At 40.0% G+C, this 22,574-nt stretch overlaps 1 protein-coding gene across 1 annotated transcript; it reads left to right on the top strand.

The window, feature by feature from the left end:
* The first annotated feature begins 1,101 nt into the window (after positions 1-1,101).
* BROX (BRO1 domain and CAAX motif containing) lies at positions 1,102-15,238 on the top strand. The gene is made up of 12 exons (XM_035321434.1): positions 1,102-1,258; positions 1,990-2,096; positions 3,811-3,907; positions 5,278-5,373; positions 6,063-6,135; positions 6,503-6,608; positions 7,182-7,271; positions 7,955-8,040; positions 9,365-9,446; positions 10,624-10,774; positions 12,092-12,251; positions 12,730-15,238. Exons 1-12 carry the CDS (start codon positions 1,158-1,160, stop codon positions 12,814-12,816), a joined length of 1,236 nt encoding a protein of 411 aa, XP_035177325.1. The 5' UTR covers positions 1,102-1,157; the 3' UTR covers positions 12,817-15,238.
* The last annotated feature ends 7,336 nt before the right edge of the window (positions 15,239-22,574 follow it).

Genomic DNA, 22,574 nt, shown 5'->3' with positions numbered 1-22,574 from the left:
GGGGAGCGGGACCGGGTCTGCGGCCGTGCCCGCCCGGTGCGGGGGCCTGGGGGCGGGGGGGGCACCGGCGGATCCGCACCGCGCGGCTCGATGGCACCGGCGCTCCGCTGGCGCTGCCTGCGGCCGGGCGGAAGCGGCGGCGGGGCCGGTACCGGACGGGGCCGGTGCCGGGCCGACATTGTCCTGCCTGCCGCCGGGAGGGGAGGGCGGCCGGCACGGGCCGTGCCCGGCACACCGCGCCTGGGCCCGCGGGAGGCCGGCGCCGCGTCCCGGGGGAGATCCGGGCCGGTCTCGGGGCTGTGGGGCCGGGCTGGGCCCTTCAGGGCTTTGTCCGCTCGGTCTGGGAACCTCCGTGGGCAGAGGCCGCCCGAGCTCGGGGCCCCCTTTGTGCCTCGCCGCGGTGAGGAGGCGTCTGTTGTTCTGCACAGACCTGCCGTGGGTTAGCTTGGGCTCGCCACATGTCGTCCTCTCGCCGGGCATCGCTGCTGAAAGCCTGTAAAAGCACATCGTCGGAATGCCTGGCTTAGATGTGTTCTCTGCTTAGATGTGTTCTCTGCAACCGAAGGAAAAGAGAAAAGGTCGCCCCTTTTAGCTGTACTCTGCCGCATCTCCAGCTCTGTTGTAATTCCGTCCAGGTTTCAGGAAGGGTTGTTACATAATTGCCTTCATTGATACCAGGAGTGTCTCAATAAAAGCTGGTAACAGATCGATCAGACACAATGTAATGATCGTAATGGACCGAGATACGCCTGTAAGTGACGTAGGGAATGAGCAGCCTTACACGAGAGAGAACAATTTTTTTTAGCTTTTCAAGTAAGAAGGTATGCAGCGACATAGAACAAAGAAGGTGTAGCTTTTTGCCCTACCTAAAATAGTTGCCTCATAAAAAAACGTGTATTTTAACAGAATGAAATTCTAAAACTAAGCATGTGGACGATGAGGACAGGGCCCATGAAAGCTTAGTGTTTCAAGTGGAAAACATTCGTTAGCATAGTTATATGTATAACTGATCAAATTAATTTATTTTCTAATTGTTTACATGTGGAATGTTGTTTTTGTTTTGCGAACTGAGCAGCACCCCAACTGCCTCTGTTTCTACAGGCACTCACTTCTTTTCTGCACTTCAGATTTGACATAAACAACACTACAGGAAGAAAATGACTCACTGGTTTCATCGCAACCCTTTGAAGGCTACAGCTCCTGTCCCGTTCAATTTTTACGGGGTAGCCACCACTCCAGCTGCAGCAAAGATTTGCAAGTAAGTGTGCCTGTGATTAAATTCTGTCTGACGGTTTGGAGGACATCTTGAAAAATAATGGTTACTCCAGTTTTTGTTCTGAAGATAACTAGAAATGTGTGGGCTAGGAGACAATGAAACACTGATAATGCTGAGCATTTAGTGACAAAGAATGAATTATCCAGTTTTCAAGCTTCTTAGTGTACAGCAGGACGTATTATAATAATTCAGAGGCAAAAGACTAAACATTTCATTGTCTTTCTGATGACTGTGCATTCTTCTGCAAAAGATTGGTTAAAGTAATTTCCATAAGTAAGATGTGAATGTTCGATTGTAGCTAGGAATATGATGAAAAGAGATCTCAGTTTTCGTGGACCTATCCATATATCTTCATATGCTTATCCTATTCTAATGGTGAAGAATGCTTTTTATTACTTCTTTCCTTCTCTTGCCCCCAACCTCTTGGAGATAGAGCAATAGGTTAATAAATATTGCTTTATCACAAACTAAAACAATAAGTACCAGTTACCCATTGCTATCTGTCCACAATGGATTACACTTTAAACTAAAAAAGTCAACTTTTTGTATCCAGAGGTGAAAGGAAGATCTTTCTCTTTCTTTTAAAGTAGCTTTCCTTGTGTTAAGGTAGCTAAATTGCATGCTTAGCTTCCTTAGCCAAGAGTGGTGGTGGACATGGGTGGGTTTAACAGTGTTTTTGGGTTAAACTTCTTGGTTTTCTCATCCCCATACAGTGATTTGAGATTATCTCGAACACGACTATTGGAGCTATTTACAGACTCGAGTTGCAATCCAGAAATGATGAAGAATGCAACAGACTTGTACTTCTCACTTTTACAAGGTAAGAACATGGAAAACTGAAAATAAAACAAGAAATATGTAGTTTGTGTTTTAATGACGCTTCTCAGATTGTCTGTTGAGCTAATCTGAATGTTAGAAGCTCTGCAGTTCTCAGGAAGCCAAGTATCTTCATGGTTTTTGTGCTTGATACCAGCCATGGGCACTTGTGAGGCACTTTCTGCAAGTTTCAGTGTATTTTGTGACCTGAGAGCAGAAAGTGTTGGCAGTCCTGTCCTCCTGCTTTTAACCTCTTACTGCTTGCTGGAGGAGAAAATGTTTGTCTCTAACCATTGTGGTGAATTGCTCGGGTATAAATCGAATCATGTTACTTAGTTGTTAGGAGTCCCTCTTCAGTGTAAACTTCTGGTTTGTCTAATACTAGATAATAGAACTTATTGCAAGTTTACACTTCCGCTGCTATTTACCTTGGGTATATATAGTTTCTCATTAGCGTAGCATCCATGTTTTCAGCAGGTGGTCGGTCACCTGTGATGGAGCATTCCCTTGAAATCTTCCTCCTGACAATATTTTTATAACTCTCTCTGTAGCAGTTAGGTGCTCAGACAAGTTACTCAGGATCAGGTTTACAGGAATCAGATGGCTGATTGAAAATGTGTTACCCTTCAGTCTGGAAAGTGGAGCAGCTCAAGTTGGTGTAGTTCCCTCAGTCTTTGCAGGGGTGTAAGCTAATGAAACATTTTAGAAAAATTGAGATAACAGCCAAAGTTACTGCAGATAAGAGTTGGAGGGTTTCTTCAGGAAAACACTGTGTTTGGTCACTAAAATGTCTTGCACGTGAAAGAAACAAGTATTTTCTGTCTTTAGAAATGTGTCAGAAATGAGAATTGTAGCCCAAGTCAATGGTGTTGCAAGTCTTGAGTTCTTGAAGTCTGTAAGACCTGACTAGGCCCAAACCAATCTTTCTCCTCCCTGAAAAAATCTTTCTTAGCCTTGCATATGCTAGCATTTGAACATCCCATAGCATGAGCTCCATCCTCCTGACTGCTGCTTTCTGGGCAGCTGGACATGAAGAAGCAATTTCCTGTAGCCCTGATGACTAGCTGAGTCCATGCTTATAAGCCTTTTTTCCTCTTCCTGTTGACCAGGCAGCTTCCCCTGGAATTTCCCTCTCATCATTACAGTAGCAGCGACAGGCACTCACTGTGAGCAGCCACAGCCATCCTGTACCCAACTCTGTCAAACTCCCAGCTAGTCACCAGATGAGACAGGGAGACATCTGCAAGGTTTTCCTTAAGCAATCAAGACTTAAAATCATAGAATGGCTGGGGTTGGAAGGGACCTGCCATAAGCAGGGAAAAGACTTGCAGGTTTGAAGGCTTGCAGCTTGTTCTAGTGAAAAATGCCCCTTCCCATGGCAGGGGGGTTGGACTAGATGATCTGTAAGGATCCCTTCCAACCCAAAACATTGTATGATTCTGTGGAGTGGTAGCCTGCTGGGCAAGGTGTTTTTTTTTGTTTGTTTGTTTGTTTTTTGTTTTGTTTTTTTTTATCATAGCCAGTTTGTCTTTTTGCAAGTCTTACTCTCAAGATACTGAGGAATAAAAGTCCCAGAAAGTAACGTGGATTTTTGAGTGGTACAACAAGAAACATTTCTTTATCTGTATTCTCATTCATCCCCATTTCTCTGTTACTAGTTTCTGTTTCTTTCTTTCATATTGCCTGGCAGTACTTTTCTTTTTTTCCTTGTTCTGTAGGCTTTATCCTTTCACTGGATGGCTCTTCCCAAGAATGCAAGTTGCGATATATTCAGAACTTTAAGTGGACAGACACATTACAAGGACATGTTCCAAGGTATGTATGCCTTTAAGATTTCTTTTGTGCTGTTTTCTTTTGTGCTGTCACCTGTGCATATATGTAAGAGAACATGTGAAGGAAAACTTGAAAATGTAGCAATGCTACAAAATATACAGCAAATGTAGCACATGGAGTAGTTTTCAAAAAAATGTTGCATTGTGTTTTTGATAGTTGCCATACTGTGTTAGGTGTACTAAAGTGTACTAAGGTGTACGTACCGAAGCACGTGCTGCATTTAAATAAAATGATGTGGTAATGCATGTTAATGGTAGGAGGACTCATTGTTTTCAAGTTGATCTACAGGCTAGATCTACAGTTGGCTAGAACAGTGCAAAAAAGAACCTTGAGAATATTTGTGAATTGGATATGAAAGCATAGATTACTGCATTTTAAAACTTTCTCATTTGGCAGTAATACCTTCTGACTTTTTTTTTTTTTTAAGTCCAGATGTTTCTCAAGGTCTGATTTTGTTGATTTCCTCTGAAACTCCTACTACATACACTCCTAGTACAAACAAACAAAGCTGCTTTATGTAGGAGTATAGCTCTGGAGAGAACCTTCTGGTTTATTCAATTGTCTCTGTATAGTAGGTAACTGTATTGTATAACCATGCTTACACATTTACCACAATCTAGAAGCAGTGCTTGACTTCCTCAAAGCTTTTATTCCGCTTAGAAGACAACCTGATGATTAGGAATCTCTTCTAATTTCGTCACGGATGTGAACACTTGTTCTGGTGCCAGCATTATTCTCCTCACTCTCACGCCATTCTTTTTAAAGATAATTAGCTCCTAGGCTATATTGAACATGTGCTTATGAGTTGCAGTCTTTTCAAAAGCCATGTTTTCAGTTTCGGGAAACTTCCTGCTATTTGCCCATGCCATTTGACTGCAGTTATATAAATACTTGCAACAGCATTCATTTGAGGGAGATGTAACAGACTCAGACTTAGTAACTTAACAGCTACAACTTTTAAAGCGAACGTTCCAGAGCGAGGCTTTCTACAAAATGTGCAATTTAAAAAAAAAAAAAAAAAAAAAAAGGGGAAAATGTCAGCCACACCCAAAGCTAAACAGATCTCAAGTTACTGTTTTAAAATAAAAGTTCCCAAATGGGAAGGGTAGGCATTTGAATGTGGGAAGTTAAAATTATGAACTCTTAAAGGGAATAAGTAAAAACAGAAATATTTTAGCCAGTTCCGCAAGTAAGAATGTTTGAATTGGGAATTGTTGACTTGTACAAGAAAAGTGTTTTATGAAGTGAAATGCCTGCTTATGCTGCCGAACTATCAGCAGAGAGTTTGTCAGAACAAAACTGAAAATACTAAGTTGTTTAGGGTGGTGTTTTTTTTGTTTGTTTCTCTTTAGTGCCCAGCAGGATGCAGTATTTGAACTGGTTTCCATGGGTTTTAATGTAGCTCTGTGGTACACAAAATATGCATCAAGACTTGCTGGGAAAGAAGAGTAAGTGTGTTTCTTTTCTTAGAAATTCTATTGCAGCAGTTTTCCACCAAAAATCATAGGTTCTGAATTTTGACTGCTATATTTCATGTCCAGATGAGACATTAGATATTCAAGGGGGCAGTTGGCCGTCGTTTATGTTTTTATCGTGCAAGTGCACTTCAGTCCCCTCTTCTGTTTGTGAATGAAGAGTACTGGTACCATCTGGCTATGGTATAGAGAAAGTGTCAGTTGTGAATAAAACCTTCCTGTTTCCTGCTCCAGACATCTAAGTACAAAGTTCAGATTCGTAAAATCACAACTCTGCTGACGCTTAGCCGTGCAGATTTCTAAAGCTTTGACTTTTAACGTCGAGGGTCCTTTTTACTTAAAAGTCATCACAAGGTCTTGCATTTCTTTTTTTCAGGTGAATTCTATTTGATTCTAATGTTCTAATTCTAGAGTTCTAATGATTGAACACTACAAGACATTTTTACTATGAAGGTAGCACAGCACTAGGACAGATTACTTAGAGAGAGAGTGGTATCTCCATTCTTGAAGGATTTCAAGATTCAGCTAGACAAAGCCATAACTGACATGATCAAGTGTTGGCCTTGGTCCTGCTCCAAAGCTGGATGTTTCAAAGCTGGACACTTAGAGGTCCTTTCCAACTAAAATTTCTGTGATTCACTCCATATTCTGTCCTTTCTTAGTATAACAGAAGATGAAGCAAAAGATGTTCACAGAAGCCTGAAGATAGCAGCTGGGATCTTTAAGCATTTGAAGGTAGAAAAACTCTCTTTGCTGTCTGATCTTTGTCTCTGAGTACTTGACTTTTTGTCTTAGAAAAGCCTTTGCTTTTCTGATGAGGTTACAGAATAAAGCAATACTTTAGACTACCTGAGTGATACAGGGAAGAGAAGTGTTGTTATATGTATATATATATTTATATATGTTGTTACCGCGTGATCCCTTTTTCTATTTGGCAGTGGAAGAGTAATCAGTCTGTCTACCCACTAGTACCTGCAGCAGTGTGGCCAGCTGTCTTAGGACCTTCACTGAGTGTTCCATCCATTTCGGAATAAGGGATGTGTTTTGCATTGGCAGCGGTGGTATTAAACCTAAACTGACTTCAGACTTGCTTTGTACTTAGGAAAGTCATATTCCAAAATTGATTACACCTGTAGAAAAAGGAAGAGATTTGGAAGCTCGACTTATAGACTCTTACATCGTACAGTGCCAAGCAGAAGCTCAAGAAGGTATCTTCAAATATACCCGTTTGTTGGGGTTGGGAAATGGTAGTCTTTGTCTATGACTTCTGTGATGTCTTGTGAAGTCTGCTTTGCAGCAATACCAGCTTTTTCTTCTCAAGTACTGTGGCTTAGTGGAGATGGTTGCTTTTAATGAAACCTAAGTTACAATTTTAGGAGAAAAATGCCCCAAATCAGTCTGACGCTATAAATTTAACTACTTTGGAGGAATATGTGTGCAACATTATTTCCTCTTCCTTACTTTCATGCAGTAAATATCAATATACTCCATACTTACTTCGTACTTGCCTAACATAAATTCCCAGTTCCTTTCCTTTAAAATATTTGCAGCTTCTGTTTACTGTTTAGTCTTCAGAGTAACAGTCCTTCAGCTTTCCTATTAGTCTGAAATTATTCTATTCAAGAAACAGCCTGTCTTCATTCTGCAGTTAGCTTGACTTCTGAGAACGTGTTTGTTTTCCGCTGATGTAAAGGTTTTAAACTCTTTCCTAATTTAGTGTGAAGTTTTCAATTAAGCTTTAGTACAGTGGTGTGGAATGTGTTTTGTTTTGTTTTTTTCAGTGACAATTGCTCGGGCTATTGAGTTGAAACACAATCCAGGTCTAATAGCTGCTCTTGCTTATGAAACAGCCAACTTTTACCAAAAAGCTGGTAAGCATCTTGTTTTCTATCCTTAGCGACCTGGTTTTTACCAGCAGACATACTTCAGTCGCTTGTCAATTGCGATATTAACGCTGCTTCTCAGTGGGTAGTTAGTGGTAGGAAATGCTAGTGAGAGAAGACAAGACAGTAATGAGCAACGGCAACAAGCACATGGTTGGTGTAAGTGGAGTGTGTTTGGCTGTCTTTGGGCAGCAGAGTGTGATGCAGACAAGTAAGCAGTGTAGCAGTTTAATTCTGTGTCCTCACAGGTGAGCAAGCTGGTCTGTAGCTTTGCAAAGGCAAGTACAAAAAAAGAAGCGCAAAAGTACATGAATAAATATGAGAGAGAGAATATTGTAACATGCATAGTATTTCTATAGGTCACTGCCTGAGATTAAGCTAGGATCCAAATTTGAAATGCTGCCTAAAAATATTTAGGAAAATTAGCCTTCCAAACATAGTGGTCAGCTGTTTCAGGAATTCTAGGAACAACTGCACGATAGCTCAATAAACTGCGTATTTTTGGTTTTCTTCTAGTTTCTTTACCCGTTTGCAGGAGTAATTTATGTTACTTGTTTCTAGCTACTCTGTAGTTAAGGTCCAATGCTAAGTTTGAGAATTCTAGTCTTTGAGTGTGGGAGGGATTTTCTTTTTCAAAATGTCTTAAAGAATAACATTACATGTATGCACAGATCAAACGCTATCCAGTTTGGATCCAGCCTATGCAGGTAAATGGAGGAAGTACTTAAACTTGAAGACCTGTTTCTATATGGCCTACGTAAGTACTTGATTAACATCAGTCCCGATTTTTAATGTTATCTAAGGTCTGCATAGGGAATGGCGGTTATGTATTGCCTTGGTTTTCTTTCCATGCTATGAAGAGACACTGCAGTATCAGCAGCATTTGAGGTGTTTTTGTTGAGCCAGGTGAAACTTCCGCAGTGTGGAATTTATTGTGATCACCTATCTTTAAGTGAAGCCAATCAGGCTGAGCATAATACTTGTTTTCCATTATCTTTATGATTCTAGGCATAATTCAGAGCTGCTCATCTTTTTTATGAAAGCCTTGAGTGAAGCTGCATCAAATGTTAAGAGCAATTCTGGGTCCTGTCCCTTTTTTTTATGACTGATCTCTGGTGCAGTGGCACTCTTGGGATGATCAGCTGCTCCGTTAGCTGATTGCTGGTTAGTTCTTGTATCCTGTTACAGTATGTGATGGGGCTATTTCATAGTGGGGGGGGGAAGGGCCCAAACTATACAGTTAAAACAGTTGTCTTTCTCTTACTTTAAACCTGTAATTAAAGGCTCCTAGTCTTATTAGCAAGCTTCAGAGTAAGAGATGGTCAGAGCTGTTGTAGTTGATTGTCTTTTACTTTTTAATTTCTGTAATATGGGCAATGACAGATGGATGCTTGATATACTGTGAGATAGGATATTAGAGGAAGATATGCAAGGTATACATTAGTTCATGACATTGTTTCTTAATGTACAGTATGTAGTAGCTAAGTATTTAAACTCAATGTCTCATGATAATAGCAAAGAGGCCTGAGTTCTCACTGGATACAGTATTATCTTTGGGCATAACTGTGCAGGAATGGGACATTTTGGAGTGGAAAATTTGTTAGGCTATGGCAAGATATCTCAGGCAGTAGAACTGGTCTCTCTTCTGGATTCTCTGTTTGTTGCAGGCTCAGTTTTTGACTGTTAAGGCGAGTTAGTTTTTAGTCTTTGCTTTGTAAACTTGATGGATGTTCATCCTCATTCTGTGGTAGGGTTTAATGCTGCACACTGATGCAGGGAGACAGAGAACTAGACTATATACTGATGCTTTTGGTGTGAAAGCCTTCATGAAGCTCCAAGTTACTCTTGGCTAGACTTGAGGCAGATTGCTTTAGACCCAGCTCCAGTGTTTGTGTAGAACTGCGTTTTTCAGAGTAAGTGTACCGTGTCCTCAGTGCGTGCTGCTTTGACTTGCATTCCCGAATTGTCAGCTGTCTGCAGGGAATGGCAGCTTCAAAGAAATTGATGTAAGGAAGAGCAAAAGTGAGTTGACGTGGGAAGGACCCGCTGATACTGGTAATGATTTTGTGCTCTCTCATTAGGCGTACTGTTACCATGGTCAAACTTTACTGGCCAGTGATAAATGTGGGGAAGCAATTAGATCTCTCCAAGAATCAGAGAAATGTAAGTGCGACTGAGACGGGGTTATGTATCTGATGATGACATACCTGTTTTATTTTGCTGTGTTGTGTTTATTTGTCTCTTACAAACTTAAGATTTTATCTCTCTCCTGGTAAAAATCCAGCACACTTTTAAATAGACAGAATACTTTTTATTTTTGGTTGTTTTTTGGGGGGTGGAGGGGGGGGGGAGGGATCTCTCATCCCAAAGGCTGTCTTTCATAAGGGGGCTGCAGAAAATTCCTTCTTCATTTCTCAGCCTGTTAAAGGCTGACCCCAAACTGCTTACAATAGAGTATAAAAATGAATTGATTGGTCAGCATGTTTTCTGGTCTGTGTGTTAAGTTACTGCAATATTTTCTGCTTTGGAGATGGCTTTGTCTTAGATTAAATAGTGAATCTAGACTATCACTCACTTCTCAAATTTTTTTTTGGTTTTGTTCATTTTTTAAACAGATTTCAGTGGTTTATTTCCTTTCTATTCATTTGAAAGGTAGATTAGCAGAGCTACGTACAGGTTTACGATAGTTCAAGGATTTCTGAACAGCCTTCTCCTTCAAAGCTATTGCTCATGTGGGAATATGTAGTTCCTACTGTATTGTGTAAAGACAGGCAGCTTTTTCTGTTTTACCCCAGTGGCCCACACTGCATAACTTTACCACAATGTGTAAAAATGCTCAAAGCATCTTTTTTGAAACTTAAAATATTAAAAATATATAAAAAGAATTGAGTAAGAACAAACTTGGATTATTTGCAGTAAAACAAATATTATGTTTTTTACTGTGCCTGCTGTTCAAAGAAGAGTGCTTGTTTTCCCACTCCATATTAAGGACTGTTTATTTTTGTACAGCAGCTCTGCATGGATACCTTTATACCCATTCTTGTTCCCTGTTGTGCTGCACAGTTTTCAGGCTTACTGTTGCATTTTGACCCAAAAGCAAGAACGCATGATTCTCTACTCGGAAAGCCATCTTTTTTTTTTTATTATTATTATTATTCCTATTCCTAGTCTACTTTTGGGATGTAGAAAATCTTGGCTGGAAGTGCTGCTGCCTTTTAGCTAGTTTATTTTTGTTTCTAAGAAGTAAGAAGCCTGAATGGATTCTGATGTCTCCTATAGCTCAAGCTGTAGATCAGAACACTCATGTAACTGATTTTTATTATGTTCCTTTCTTGCAAAGTTTTTGCCAAGGCTGAAGCATTGTGCAAAGAATATGGAGAAACCAAAGGGCCTGGGACTACTGCCAAACCTTCTGGACATCTCTTCTTTAGGAAACTAGGAACTTTGATCAAGAACACACTAGAAAAATGCCAGAGAGAGAATGGTTTCATGTAAGTAATTTGGGGTTGGTGCAATACTCTATATGGACTGTTAATACCTCATTTGCTTTTATTTCAGGGTGGGATGGTAAATTATTCTTCAGTTCTTGTATTTCTTTAGGGCATGGGATGTAACTTGGAATTGCAAATTGCTCTGGTTTTTCTCTTATCAGATTTGCTGTGGGTCTGTGTGGTCACCCACTGTTCTATGCCAGTTCAGCTGTGTAGGTTGGACTGATGTGCTGGAGAGCTTAAGCTGTTTCCTTCCTTTTGTTTCTCAGCTACTTTCTCTTCTACACAAGAGAAAGTCCTGCAGAGGCTTCTGGGTTGCACTAATGACCTTTTCCCTGTTGCTAGGATGTAGTAGACAAGAGGATGGAGGGGAAAGGGAGAAGACTAATAGCTGACTGTGCTTTGCTACCAGAGAAATCTGAAGTCATGCCTTCCATGAATAATACGCTTAGAGTGCTAAGAGCTTTACCAATCTACGTATAATGAATGTTAAGAGTAGGGATTTCTGTTATTGTCCCTTCCAAAAAAAAAGTTTCAAAATGGTTTAAAATAGCAAGATTAGTTTGACTTCAGAATTCTTTTGCTGATTCCCTTCTCTCTTCCCCTCGTGACTTAGTATTCCATAAGAGGTTTATTTCCCGTTTTTACAATATTTGAAGACCTGTGTCTTCACCGAGAATTGACTAAACACAAAAGATTGTCAAGTATGTCAAGCTGAACTGCAAATAGGAAAAGAAAGCAGATAGCCAGTGACTGCTTAGGGAGATGTGCCTGCCGCGGGGCCCTGACACAGCACAGGAAGCAAGTTAGCGCATATCAGTAATTGTCAGCTTTCAACCATTGTTGGTTTGCCAAGGATAGATTTATATCCTCATTCAGGCTGTGTGTTGGAACAAGTCTTTGTGGGTGTTGCAATGTCATCGCTATTAAGCAGTGTGGCACGTTAAGATCGATCTTGCAGTAGCAAAGAAAGAGCTGTCCTTATCCTTTTTCTTGGGACATATTTTGAGGTTTGTTTGTTTGTTTTTCTAAATATCTTTCTAGACAAAAAGGTGGTCTTCTCATTGAAGCCTTGGGAATAATGGTTACCAAGTAGGAAAGAACCCACCTAACTGGGTATGAACAATACCAAGAAGGAATTGCTTTTGTTTTAAATCTTGCTGACAGAATGCATTCTGGACGGTGCCTTAATGAAATGGAATGAGAGCAGCAATGATAGCCACTGTAAAAGCCCAGATTGTTTTTCTTTAGAATTGCAAACGAGACTTGCAGAGAGAGTTCATTGTGTTTTCAATATACTGCTGTATTCTATTACAGCTATTTTCAGAAGGTGCCAACAGAGGCTCCCCAGCTGGAACTAAAAGCAAACTATGGCCTAGTAGAGCCTGTTCCTTTTGAATTTCCTGCACTGAATGCACACTGGACTCCTGAAACACTTAATGCGTTTGATCTCACCAAGAGGCCAAAGGATGACACTGTAAGATAACCTTATACATTTTTCTTTCCCATTAGCTTTATTCTGTCTATAATAAATAAGTAGTTTGTTCTTTTGTAATGCTTCCCACCTCAGTGCAGGGCATAAACACAAGGTTACCACCTGAGCTCACATTTCTCCTGTGCAAGGAGCCAAGTCAGTTAATCTCTGCCACACTCTTGGCATCTAGAAATTAGGAGTAATTCTTTTCCAAGTCTTGAATAGGAGGAAATTCTCTGATGTGTATAAGATGTTGAGATGTTACAGGAGCGAATGCTACAGAAAGATCCTTTTAAGAAAATTATTCATTTATGGATGCTGAAATAGTCAACGTTCAGCTTTTTTCCTTCCTCGTTGGTCAAAGGCTACAGCTTTGAAAAGAGAAAGGACTGTTAGTTTAGAATATGTAAAGTTAGCTGTGCATAAATACTGTGCAGACACAGTGGTTTGTACTTGTGGTATTTTTTTTTCTTGTTCACAGGCTAAACCAAAACCAGATGAAGAAGTAAAGCCTCTGAAGGAACCAGATATAAAGCCTCAAAAAGACAGTGGATGCCAGATTTCTTAAGTGTCAGAAGTGCTTTGAATTCACTTTAAAACTGTATTAATTGGACTCTGGGGCTTTTAGTTCCAATCTCCCTTTTTCTGGTTCTTTGTTAATTTAGAAAACTAATTAAGTTTACTTTTGTTAGTATGCGTCTATCTTGCTTGAGCATGTGATGGATTTCTAGGAGTTTATACCTGACTTATTTTTGGGTTTAGTGGGATATCACAGAATGAACGGGCTTAAATGTTCATATTGTGCCTCTAGAGAGTTTCTTTTTGTGGGTTTAGTTTCTGCCCACAAATAGCAACGGAAGTGTCATGATTGTAATTTTTAAAGATTTCCCATTAAAATATATGCTTACGATGTCACATGCTGCAAACCAAAGTTTGCAGGAACAGTTATATCTATTCACATTTGTCATTCAGGCTTAGCATCCTGTCATGTTCTGATTCACTTAAATGTAGTGAGTGAAGAAAATCTGGGTTTGGTATTTAACAGTCCTATGGTATTTAACAGCGCTTTCACAGAAAGTGGAAAATCTTAAGTTCTGCATAAATGGAACACAATTTATATTCTTCTGAAACTCTTAGCCTCCGTTCTTTCCTTTCTAGATCAAGGTTCCTGTGTAAGAATTTGTATTGAGTGAAGCACTTATCTTGTATGTCCTTAAGTTAAAATCCCTTAGTATTAAATTGTACATGAAAGTAATGCAGCAGGTAATATGTAAGTGCTTGAAAGTTTTAGTTTTAGCTTAGTTTTTGCCAAAATGGAATGTGGAGCTATTTTGCCAATACAGATTTTTAATTCTCTTAAGAAACATTGCAGCTGTAGTCATCTGCATTTGCTTAGCCTGCCCCCTTTAAGGATCAAGCTAAAGTTAACTCCATTTCATAATCGTGATTTTTTAGTTGCTTGTTGTTCTTCAGAAGTGTGTATGTATGTCAGTATTTATGTCTCAATTCATCTTCTTTCTGCACAAATGGATTCCGTCTTTCATTCTCCCATCACTTTCCCTTCCATCTGCTACATGCAAAGGCAGGGGCTCACCTTTGTTTGCTAATGCACATGGAGATGCTGGGACTTGTTTCCAGTGAGGCTTTTGGCTGTGGGTGTATTTCAGTATATAAATATCTTAAATTAAGCAGATCGTGACTAAATCATTCCCGAAAAAGTCATCTTAGGAAAGGTTCTTTTATGGACTTGTAATTCTTAATTCCTTGGACATTTTCTTGAACCAAGCGGTTTGGTTGAATCAAGTTCACTGTAAATAGTTCAGGGCATAACCAAGTGGATTGTGTCAGATTGCGGTATTACTTAAGCCTAGCTGTGTAGCGACTTAGGCCATAGCTGTTTTGGTAAATATGATGTAGTAGTTTAAAAATAGACTAATGGAACAAACTAATTCACTTAACATGTGTTGCTTTTCAAGACAAGCTTTGTTTACTCGTAGTTAAAATCTTATGGCAAACACTGGATTGTTTTGCCCAAGAAAATGGAGACTGTTTTGTGTGCAAAGCATAGAGTGCTGTCAGTGAGCGAACAGTTCTCTCTTTGGTTTTGTTGGGTAGTGGCAAGAATTACTGTAAATATTATTGAGATTGCCTTTCCAATATGCTCAAGAATATAGATGAATTGACTGGGAGTTTTGGTTAATCTGGAAGCCTAACAACCATGTTCCTTCCATTATGATTTCTTTTTGTAATTTCTAAGAATGACGTATTTTGAATGGTGACTTTTTAATATTCTTTTGCTGCAAGAGCCTGTTTTTTCTGGCACTGGATTTAGAGGCTCTCATGGCTGAATCTGCAAATGTTGTTGGTGTAAATAGTCTTTACAAACTCGTGCTCAGTCTAAATATTGAGCACTAGACCCTCTATTTTGTGCTTTTAAAATGTACTGGTAGTCTTTAATCTTCTATAAAGTGAACTATTAAGTTCTTTGTAAGATTTGTATTTAAATACTTTTAATACGCTTCTTCCATGTTTCATGTTTCTGGGTTTACAGTAGTTAATCTCCACCCAGCACGTGACACTCCTGGAACTGAAGGACTAAATTTGGCCCTTGGATGCTGATGCCTGCCTCCCACTGGATTTGGTAGAGGAGTTTTGCCTCTCAGCCTAAGGATAATATTTGGTCACCTGACTATTCAGCATGAATACGTGGCATGCCTGTAAGGATGGTACTGGTTCATAGTATAAGCAAGAAAACATACCTGTGTCTGTGCAGAATGCAGCCACCTTTGCACTTGAATTTCCAGTCTTGCAATTTTCACACGATACGATTGTAAATATTTCTTTCTGTCCTTTTAATTTGTTTGCACTGATTTTATTGTTGTGCTATTGGTAAGATTTTTATGGGAAACATTACTAAAATGTATTTATAATTGTCTATGAATAAAATAAACTCATGAAGCATTTCTCTTCAGGGAACATGAGGAGAGGCAGTAATTTGTCTGTTTTCCATGGGAGTTCAGAGAAGTTAAGTTTCTCAGTATTGGCTGAGGGATGTATTTTACTCTGTACCTGCACCTAGTATCTGACTAGTATCTAAACTGAAGTTTCAGCATTAACATAAATCCTGTTCATGCCTATTATTTATTCCTGAAACAAACAAACAGAAAAAATGTCTTTTAAAGGTCATTGCCAAATTATTACTGCAGTAGGAGCTGATGGGTTTTATTGTTGTTTTTAAGTATAGCCCAGTTGAGTGAGGAATAAAACGCAGTATCACTTGTCTGGCACAGAAAAGCCCCTGCAGTGGGTATCTGACTCCAGATTTTGAGCATGCAGCACGTTGGCCTTTCCACATCGACATTTGGATTTGTTCAGATTGTTTTCCGCTGCCGATGCTCTCAAATCAAACAAGTGTCACGTGGCAGCTGAGGGCCCCTTGATCGGCTTTTCACGTTTGAAGTCCTCCCTTCGTTGGTGCTGGTGTCTTTGTGGATTACAGCCTATCTGAAGCAAGCCTGTACTCTGATTAATTAAACTTCAATGGAATCAGATATGATGAGGTTGACCAAGCAGCTGTGTTTTATGAAGACAGTCGCCATGCGATCTTAACCTTCATAGTTTGAGAATTTGTATATAACCACAGGTTTCGGAATATCATTTAAGATAATCTGAATGTGGCAGTTGTTGTTTCATCATTTAAAATATTAAGTATAATAGCAAGGAACTGCATCTATCATGAATGTTACTTTTTCCAGTTTAATACGAATGTAATAATTACAGAGAATGCTTTATCCCTGTTGTATAGCCACAGGAAGACTTAAGTAAGCAAGGTACTTTTGTGAATTGGGTGCTTGTAGAGGTAGTAGCTACAATGAAACACTACAAGACAGGTGGTAGGAAGAGGGGCAGAGGTTCTCTTTATTATATTAAAAAAAAAAAAAAAAAAAAGTCATTTGGCGTGATTTGGTATGCCAATACAAAGTTTGAGTGCTTGCAGAGGTATGTGATATTGTAGGATATTCTATATGCTACGTAAAGGAAATGTCGTATGTGCAGATTGCTGGACAATTCTTTACATTGCCAGCAGGTGGCAACTAAATTTATAAGGAACGCATTTTTTCATTCTCAGAGGCATGGCTGGTTCTTTCATTTCCTAGCGTAAATACATGCTAATGCCCTTTAGCCACTGAAGATCTAGTTCAGCTTCTAGAAGAAAAAAATAGCTCAGCTTCTAGAAGAAAAACATAGCCTAAGGAGGTAAAATGCTAACTATTTCTTCCAAATGTGGTATCCTTGAAAACCTGCAAGTACAACTCCTATCACATTTTTTCAAGAGTAGCCATTTACATATCCCTTTGTGCTCTATTTTTAAAGATTTATTTCTATTCCTACACACCCCCTTGGTCTGCTCTTCATTTTACCTGTTCTCAGCCTCATGTAAAGTTTGCAAATAGTCGGGACCTGCCCACAGTTCAAATACAAGCAGTTCTTGCATCCTGTAGCTTTAGGGTTGGGTTTCCTGATTTCTCGCTGGCTCCGTGCTGCAGCTAATGCTACAAGGCAGGTTTTTAAGTGAGTAGATTCTGTGTGAAAACATTAAATATACTGAGTCTAGTGTCTCTTATTTATTTGTCCTGGGAAATACTGCTCTCCTGCATCTATTTATTTGTCATGGGGTGTTCCCGGAAACTTTTACAGGTGAGTTTCCTTCTTAAGTTGTTGATGCTAAGTATTTTTCAAAAATGTATGTTTGACCTTCTCTAGCTTTTGAAGCTTCTTAAAGTGACTCAACACTGAATTTTTAGTGTAAAGAGATCTGGGACATTACTCTTGTAAAAAGCACAGCAGTACCAATATCGTTGCCTAATTTGTTTATTGTAAATTTTGTACTTTTTCTTCATCAACTTCCCTCCAGTAAACAAATTGCATGTATAAACAGTGAAAAATACATTTTTTTTCCCTAGCTGGCTTACAGACAGAGAAATGTAGATAAATAACTGCACAAAAATGAGTGCCCCTGTGTTTAAGAACATCAGTGATGCTAGCCTCTTTTCTCAAGGATTTCCTAGTTTTGATGTGTAGTTCCATATTATCTGAGCTTTCTGCTGTTGACAGAATCACAGAATATTCTCAGCTGGACAGGACTGAGGACTTAAACTCCAACCAGCTTGAGGCTGTGATCACTTCCTGAGGAGCATGTTGCAGTGCCTGATCACCTTGCTGCAGAACCTTCCCCTAACACCCAGCCTAACGTTTCCTTGTCCCAGCTCCAGGCCGTTCCCTCGGGTCCTGTCGCTGTCCCCAGAGAGGAGAGATCCTGTACCTGTACCAACAAGTTATCATTGAGGTGTTTTAGGAATCTCCTGGACCTGTTTGTGTCATCTGTGTGGAATTTCCAGTTCGCGTCTGGCACCTTGAAGCCAGCTCTAATGACAAGGGCGGATGATCCCTTGAAATATTTCATCAATGTCGTCATCCTGGCTGGATGGCCTATAGCAGACTCCCACGATGACATCCCCTTTATTTGCTTGTCCCTTAATCCTTACCCAGAGGCTCTCAGCTGTGTCATTGCAAACTGCCAGCTCCACGCGTTCCAACCCTGCTGAAGAGCCCGTAGCCACCCATCGTGACACCGCCACAGGACTCTTCCCACCAGGTTGCGCTTATGCCAATGGCATCACAGCTCTGGGACCGAGTCAAGGCTTTGAGCTCCTCTTGCTTGTTCCTGATGCTGCATGCACCGGTGTAGAAACATTTTAAATGTGCTTTGTTGCACTTCATGGAGCAGACTGAAGGACCTCACTGGCACACAATCCCTCAGATTTCCACTTGCGTATCACCAGTGGGCCTTGCTTTATCCCTCTCCTCTGTTAAAAAAGCGGTACTGGCCAGCCTTGCTCATTCCTACGCAAAAAATCCTTTTTCTCCTCTGAGAAAGATGCAACCCACCAGGTACTACCAGGGCTGGTGTTGTGTAAACCATCCCATGACTGATAACCCAAACTTCTGGTGGCACCAGCCCTGCAGCCACGTGTTGATCAGCGGGGGCTGCCGGTGCCTTTCAATATTGTTCCCTGCTACTGGGACAGAGGAAAACACTACCTGTGCCTTTAACCAATTGCCCCAAAGCCCTGAAGTCCCTCTTGATTGCCCTTGCTCAAGTCCCTAGACAACCAAAATAAGTAAAAAATGTATAAAAAGTAGACCAAAAGAAGCATGTTCTTAAACAAATTAATCTTGTGATACCTGTCATCTGTGTTCATCACCCTTTCTCTGCCCTTTTGAAGGGCAGTGAAACTACATTTTCTGAGATCCATCAGGATTGTCTCTGTGATGCAGAATTTGGTCTTGATTTTTTAGAACATTCTTATTTTGAAATTCATCTTAGTGAATCACCTTAAATGAAGGGAAATAAAAAGGAAATACAGAAGCCCCTAGCTGATGTAGATCATCACAGCTGCTCAAAAGCAACTATGCACAAGATTGTTTCTGCCTGTCTAATGTTAGTCTTGCTCTCTTTGTTAGTTTTGCTCTCTTGCTCCTCATTTTCAAGACTGCTTTGAAGGTGGCATCGAGAAGAGACCTGTACCTTCAGTATCTACTGTACTAGAACCGTGCTCGTGATGGCTATCTTCTGATGAGCAGGAGGAGGATACTACCTTACAAAAGAATGAGTAGAACCATAAAGATGGAGACAATTAAGAGCTGAGAGAAGCAAAATCTCCGAGGAGGATCATTTATTTTGCAAATGGTGATACCATGGAAGAATAGCGCACAGAAGAGGAAGAGGAGGAACAGCAGCAAGACTGTTGATACGGTCAGCTCCAGTTATTTTTCTTTGGGGCTCCAGCAGGAAAAACGGAAAGAAGGCAACACAGCTTGGATGAAACAGTCTCCAAAGACTCACTAACTATCTATCTATACCTATATCATACACCTAAACCTATATATTATATATTCAGAACTTTCACATTTTGTCCTGGTCTTGGAAATGATTCAAGCAGCTTTACTCCCACAAGTGCCTCCAAGTGATGCATCTCAGAGACACATCTTTCCAAACTCAGACCTCCAGGTAGCTGTTGCATATCTCAACTATCCTAACAAAATCTACTTTTCATGGTGGAATTCTGTGAAGCAAATGATTTATTAGCTGAATCTAGCCATGGACAATGGCTTGTGAGGCTTTTTCACATCAATTATCACATTAACAGGCTTTCTTCTTTGCGAAGTGGCAGATTACTTCATATTAAAATCTGAGTGGTACAAGACAATGTTTAGTGCAACTTCATCTATGAGCTTGTCTTTAGGTTTAAAATTAAAGTTTTCTTCTTGTTTCTGCTCTGTGTTCCATGCTCTCCTGGCGGCTGTATCTCCAGTTTTGGGCAGTTTGAATTGCAACTGCTTCATTTCTTAGTAAGTTAATGTTTGTTCCTCTCTTTCCCTTTCCTTTTCCTTTTCCTTTTCCCTTTCCCTTTCCCTTTCTCTTTTCTCTTAGCTTACTTTAATGATGGATTATTTGGAATGCAGTCACTACTCAAGCAACAGAACTGGTATTTTTTTTTCTCCTCCTTTTAATACTTAAGGGTATTATCTCAAGGGATTATCACCAGGGTTTAAAATGCTTGATGGCTTTTAAAATTAAGTATTTTGTTTCAGTCAGATGATACCAACATCAACAATGAAATAATTTAGACCAGATTACTTGGTAACAAAGTATTGGTCTTTTCAGAAGAACACATTTTACAATAGCTAGAAAGGAGCTGTCCCTGTTTTTGGGTACCTAGAGGCAGCCTTAGTGCAAGTAAAAGAGCAATTTGAAAATAATGGGAAAAAAAAATAATTATCACACAGGTAGGTAACAACCGAAATACGGTACATTAAGTATGCTGTGAATTCTGTGCCACCTTCACAGTTAGAACAATGTGGCAGAAAGCACTTGCAGAGGAACCAGAATGGGTTGATTCTAATTAAGGATGGGCCATTTTGTCTGGGTCTTGCCTCAAAACAGATGGAGTCATTCTTGATAGGCTTGTCAAATTTATTCTCACAGACTTCTAGTCATGGTTACTGCATCAGCTCCCTAGGTAATTGATTGTGGTGGTTTTAAATTATTTCACTAAAATTCTTTCCTTATGCAATGTAGACCCTGCCATCTGCATTTCAAGTTTCTCTCTTGTCCTATCAACAAATGATCCTTTCATGATCTTTTCCCGTATTTGACTGTTACCATGCCTCTTTTTCGATCTGTAGACTAAACAACACCGTGCCTTTGCATCTTTCTGCCTTGGTTTTATTTCCTGAGATATTTACTTATTCTTACTGCTGTCCTCTGGACTTTCTCTAATTTGTCCACGTGCTTTTCAAATGTTGTCATGCCCAAAACAGAACAGAAGCCTCCAGCTGGGGCTCACCAAGATGGAGTAGTACATAACTGCTACCTAAGCAGCTGTTTCCCATCTTGTCTGAGTGCAGAACCCTGAAATTATTTCCTTACATCCTGTGGTGTTTTTTTTTCCAGACTATTTTGCAGAAATTCTTTTGAATTGTATTCCTATTTTCCACAATGCTCTCAATTGTTTGCAAAAATATATTCATATATTCACAGATATATCTACTGCATCGAGCCATCCACTAATGAATGTGCTAAGTATAGTCAGAGCCTTGCTGTCTGTCCCTCTGTGCTGACAGTGAGATATTGGTAACTAATCCCTGCATGCTCTTTCACTGCAAAGCAACTTTTCTAAGAAAAATCAGACCCACGGCTGACTCTTTTTATGTGAAGCAACATGAAGCTATTTACTGCCATTCCTTCCTCTAACATTCAATGCACTTTGTGCTGTAGTGATTTTTTAAATAAGCACCACATTGCTAAATATAGCATTATGGCAGCTGCTTAGATTAATTATTGTTTATTACTATATAATGCATTAATTATAAAGTGATTACATTACAGTTAAACAGCAAAAAGCAGCTTAAGATGGCCAAATAAGTTATGCAAAAAAGTATGAATAGCTGTATGGAATCTGAATTCAGTCCTCTGGCCTTATGCAACATAGCAGGCTTTAATTACAAGATCATGCTCCACCTTTTTTCCAGAGGACCACTGCCTGACTTTTTGCAGAGGATAGTTACTCACTCAAGACAGCATGGTGTATTTTAAGTGTCTTTTACACATCTGTGCAGTCCTCTTTTATTTGCTGTGTAACATTGCAATGCTGTACAGAACAGGGACCTGTCCATCTCCTCTCGGGTTCTCAAGGAGCAACGGCACACAAGTAACAGAATTCTCTGCAAATGTAAATTCTTACAATACAAACGCAAGAGTCAAAATTGTCAGCTAACTCAGAGTACCCAGCTAGAAATGTCATGGGACATTGAGTATTTTACACCGTGGATTATGTTCCTATTGTGTGCTTCAGTAGTGGCTATGAAGGGTCAACACTCCTGCCAAAGGACTGCAAGTATGTCAAGCCGGAGCCTGGCAGGCACACATCAAACAAACTATGAAAAGTCAAAATTCACAGGGGGATTAAATGGGAGCTCTGGGACAGAGGCTGCCATAGTGTCTAACTCACTGTGTCACCCGCAAGCTGCCTCTGTTATAAAAACATCTTTTCTTCCTCCTTGCTCCTCTGTCTTCTGTTTCATTCATGGCTCCCCATGACCACGGGTGGGGTTCCTATGGACAGCATCATTACTCACCCTGCAGTCCTGACCCGCTCCGAAGGCAGACCCTGCTAGGTCCAACTGATAAGGAGGCGTGACTCACGGGGGAAAATCATGCATGGTCACAGGATATACAGCCCCTTTTCCATTAGTCAACAAAAGTAGGGGATTTAATGAAAAAATGCAATGAAAGGAAACTCTGAAACTTGTCCTAAATTTGAACTGTGCCACTCATCTTTCTTTTAACTAAGTTCACTATAAGGTTGTATTTTCAAATAGTTTAAGTATACTGGAAAAGAAAAAAAAAAGACAAAAGAAGAAAAAGAAAAAAGAGAAGAAGAAAAAAAAAAAAAAAGGAAAAGGAAAAGATAAAGTACTTCTGTGGATTGCCCTATGTCCCTTCCACACATGAATCTTCTCTACAGCTTTGTGTGTTTGGATCCTGGGCAAACATTCCCAGGGATGGCAAAAGCTGGATGAATGACCCTCTCTGTTCAATCTCAAGACTCTGAAACACTCTAGTTCTTCTGTGGTTTATAGCAGTGAAACAAAGAATTGTTTTAACATGGACTAGAGAAAAACCATTATTTCACTCCCACCCATGTTTTCAAACATTTGGAAGTCCCTTTCTTCTCCATGTGGCACAAAATACTTCAGCAC

The sequence above is a fragment of the Oxyura jamaicensis genome, chromosome 3 (genome assembly GCF_011077185.1).
Source record: "Oxyura jamaicensis isolate SHBP4307 breed ruddy duck chromosome 3, BPBGC_Ojam_1.0, whole genome shotgun sequence".
In the NCBI taxonomy this organism is placed as follows: domain Eukaryota; kingdom Metazoa; phylum Chordata; class Aves; order Anseriformes; family Anatidae; genus Oxyura; species Oxyura jamaicensis.
This window is presented reverse-complemented; position numbering and strand designations above follow the sequence as displayed.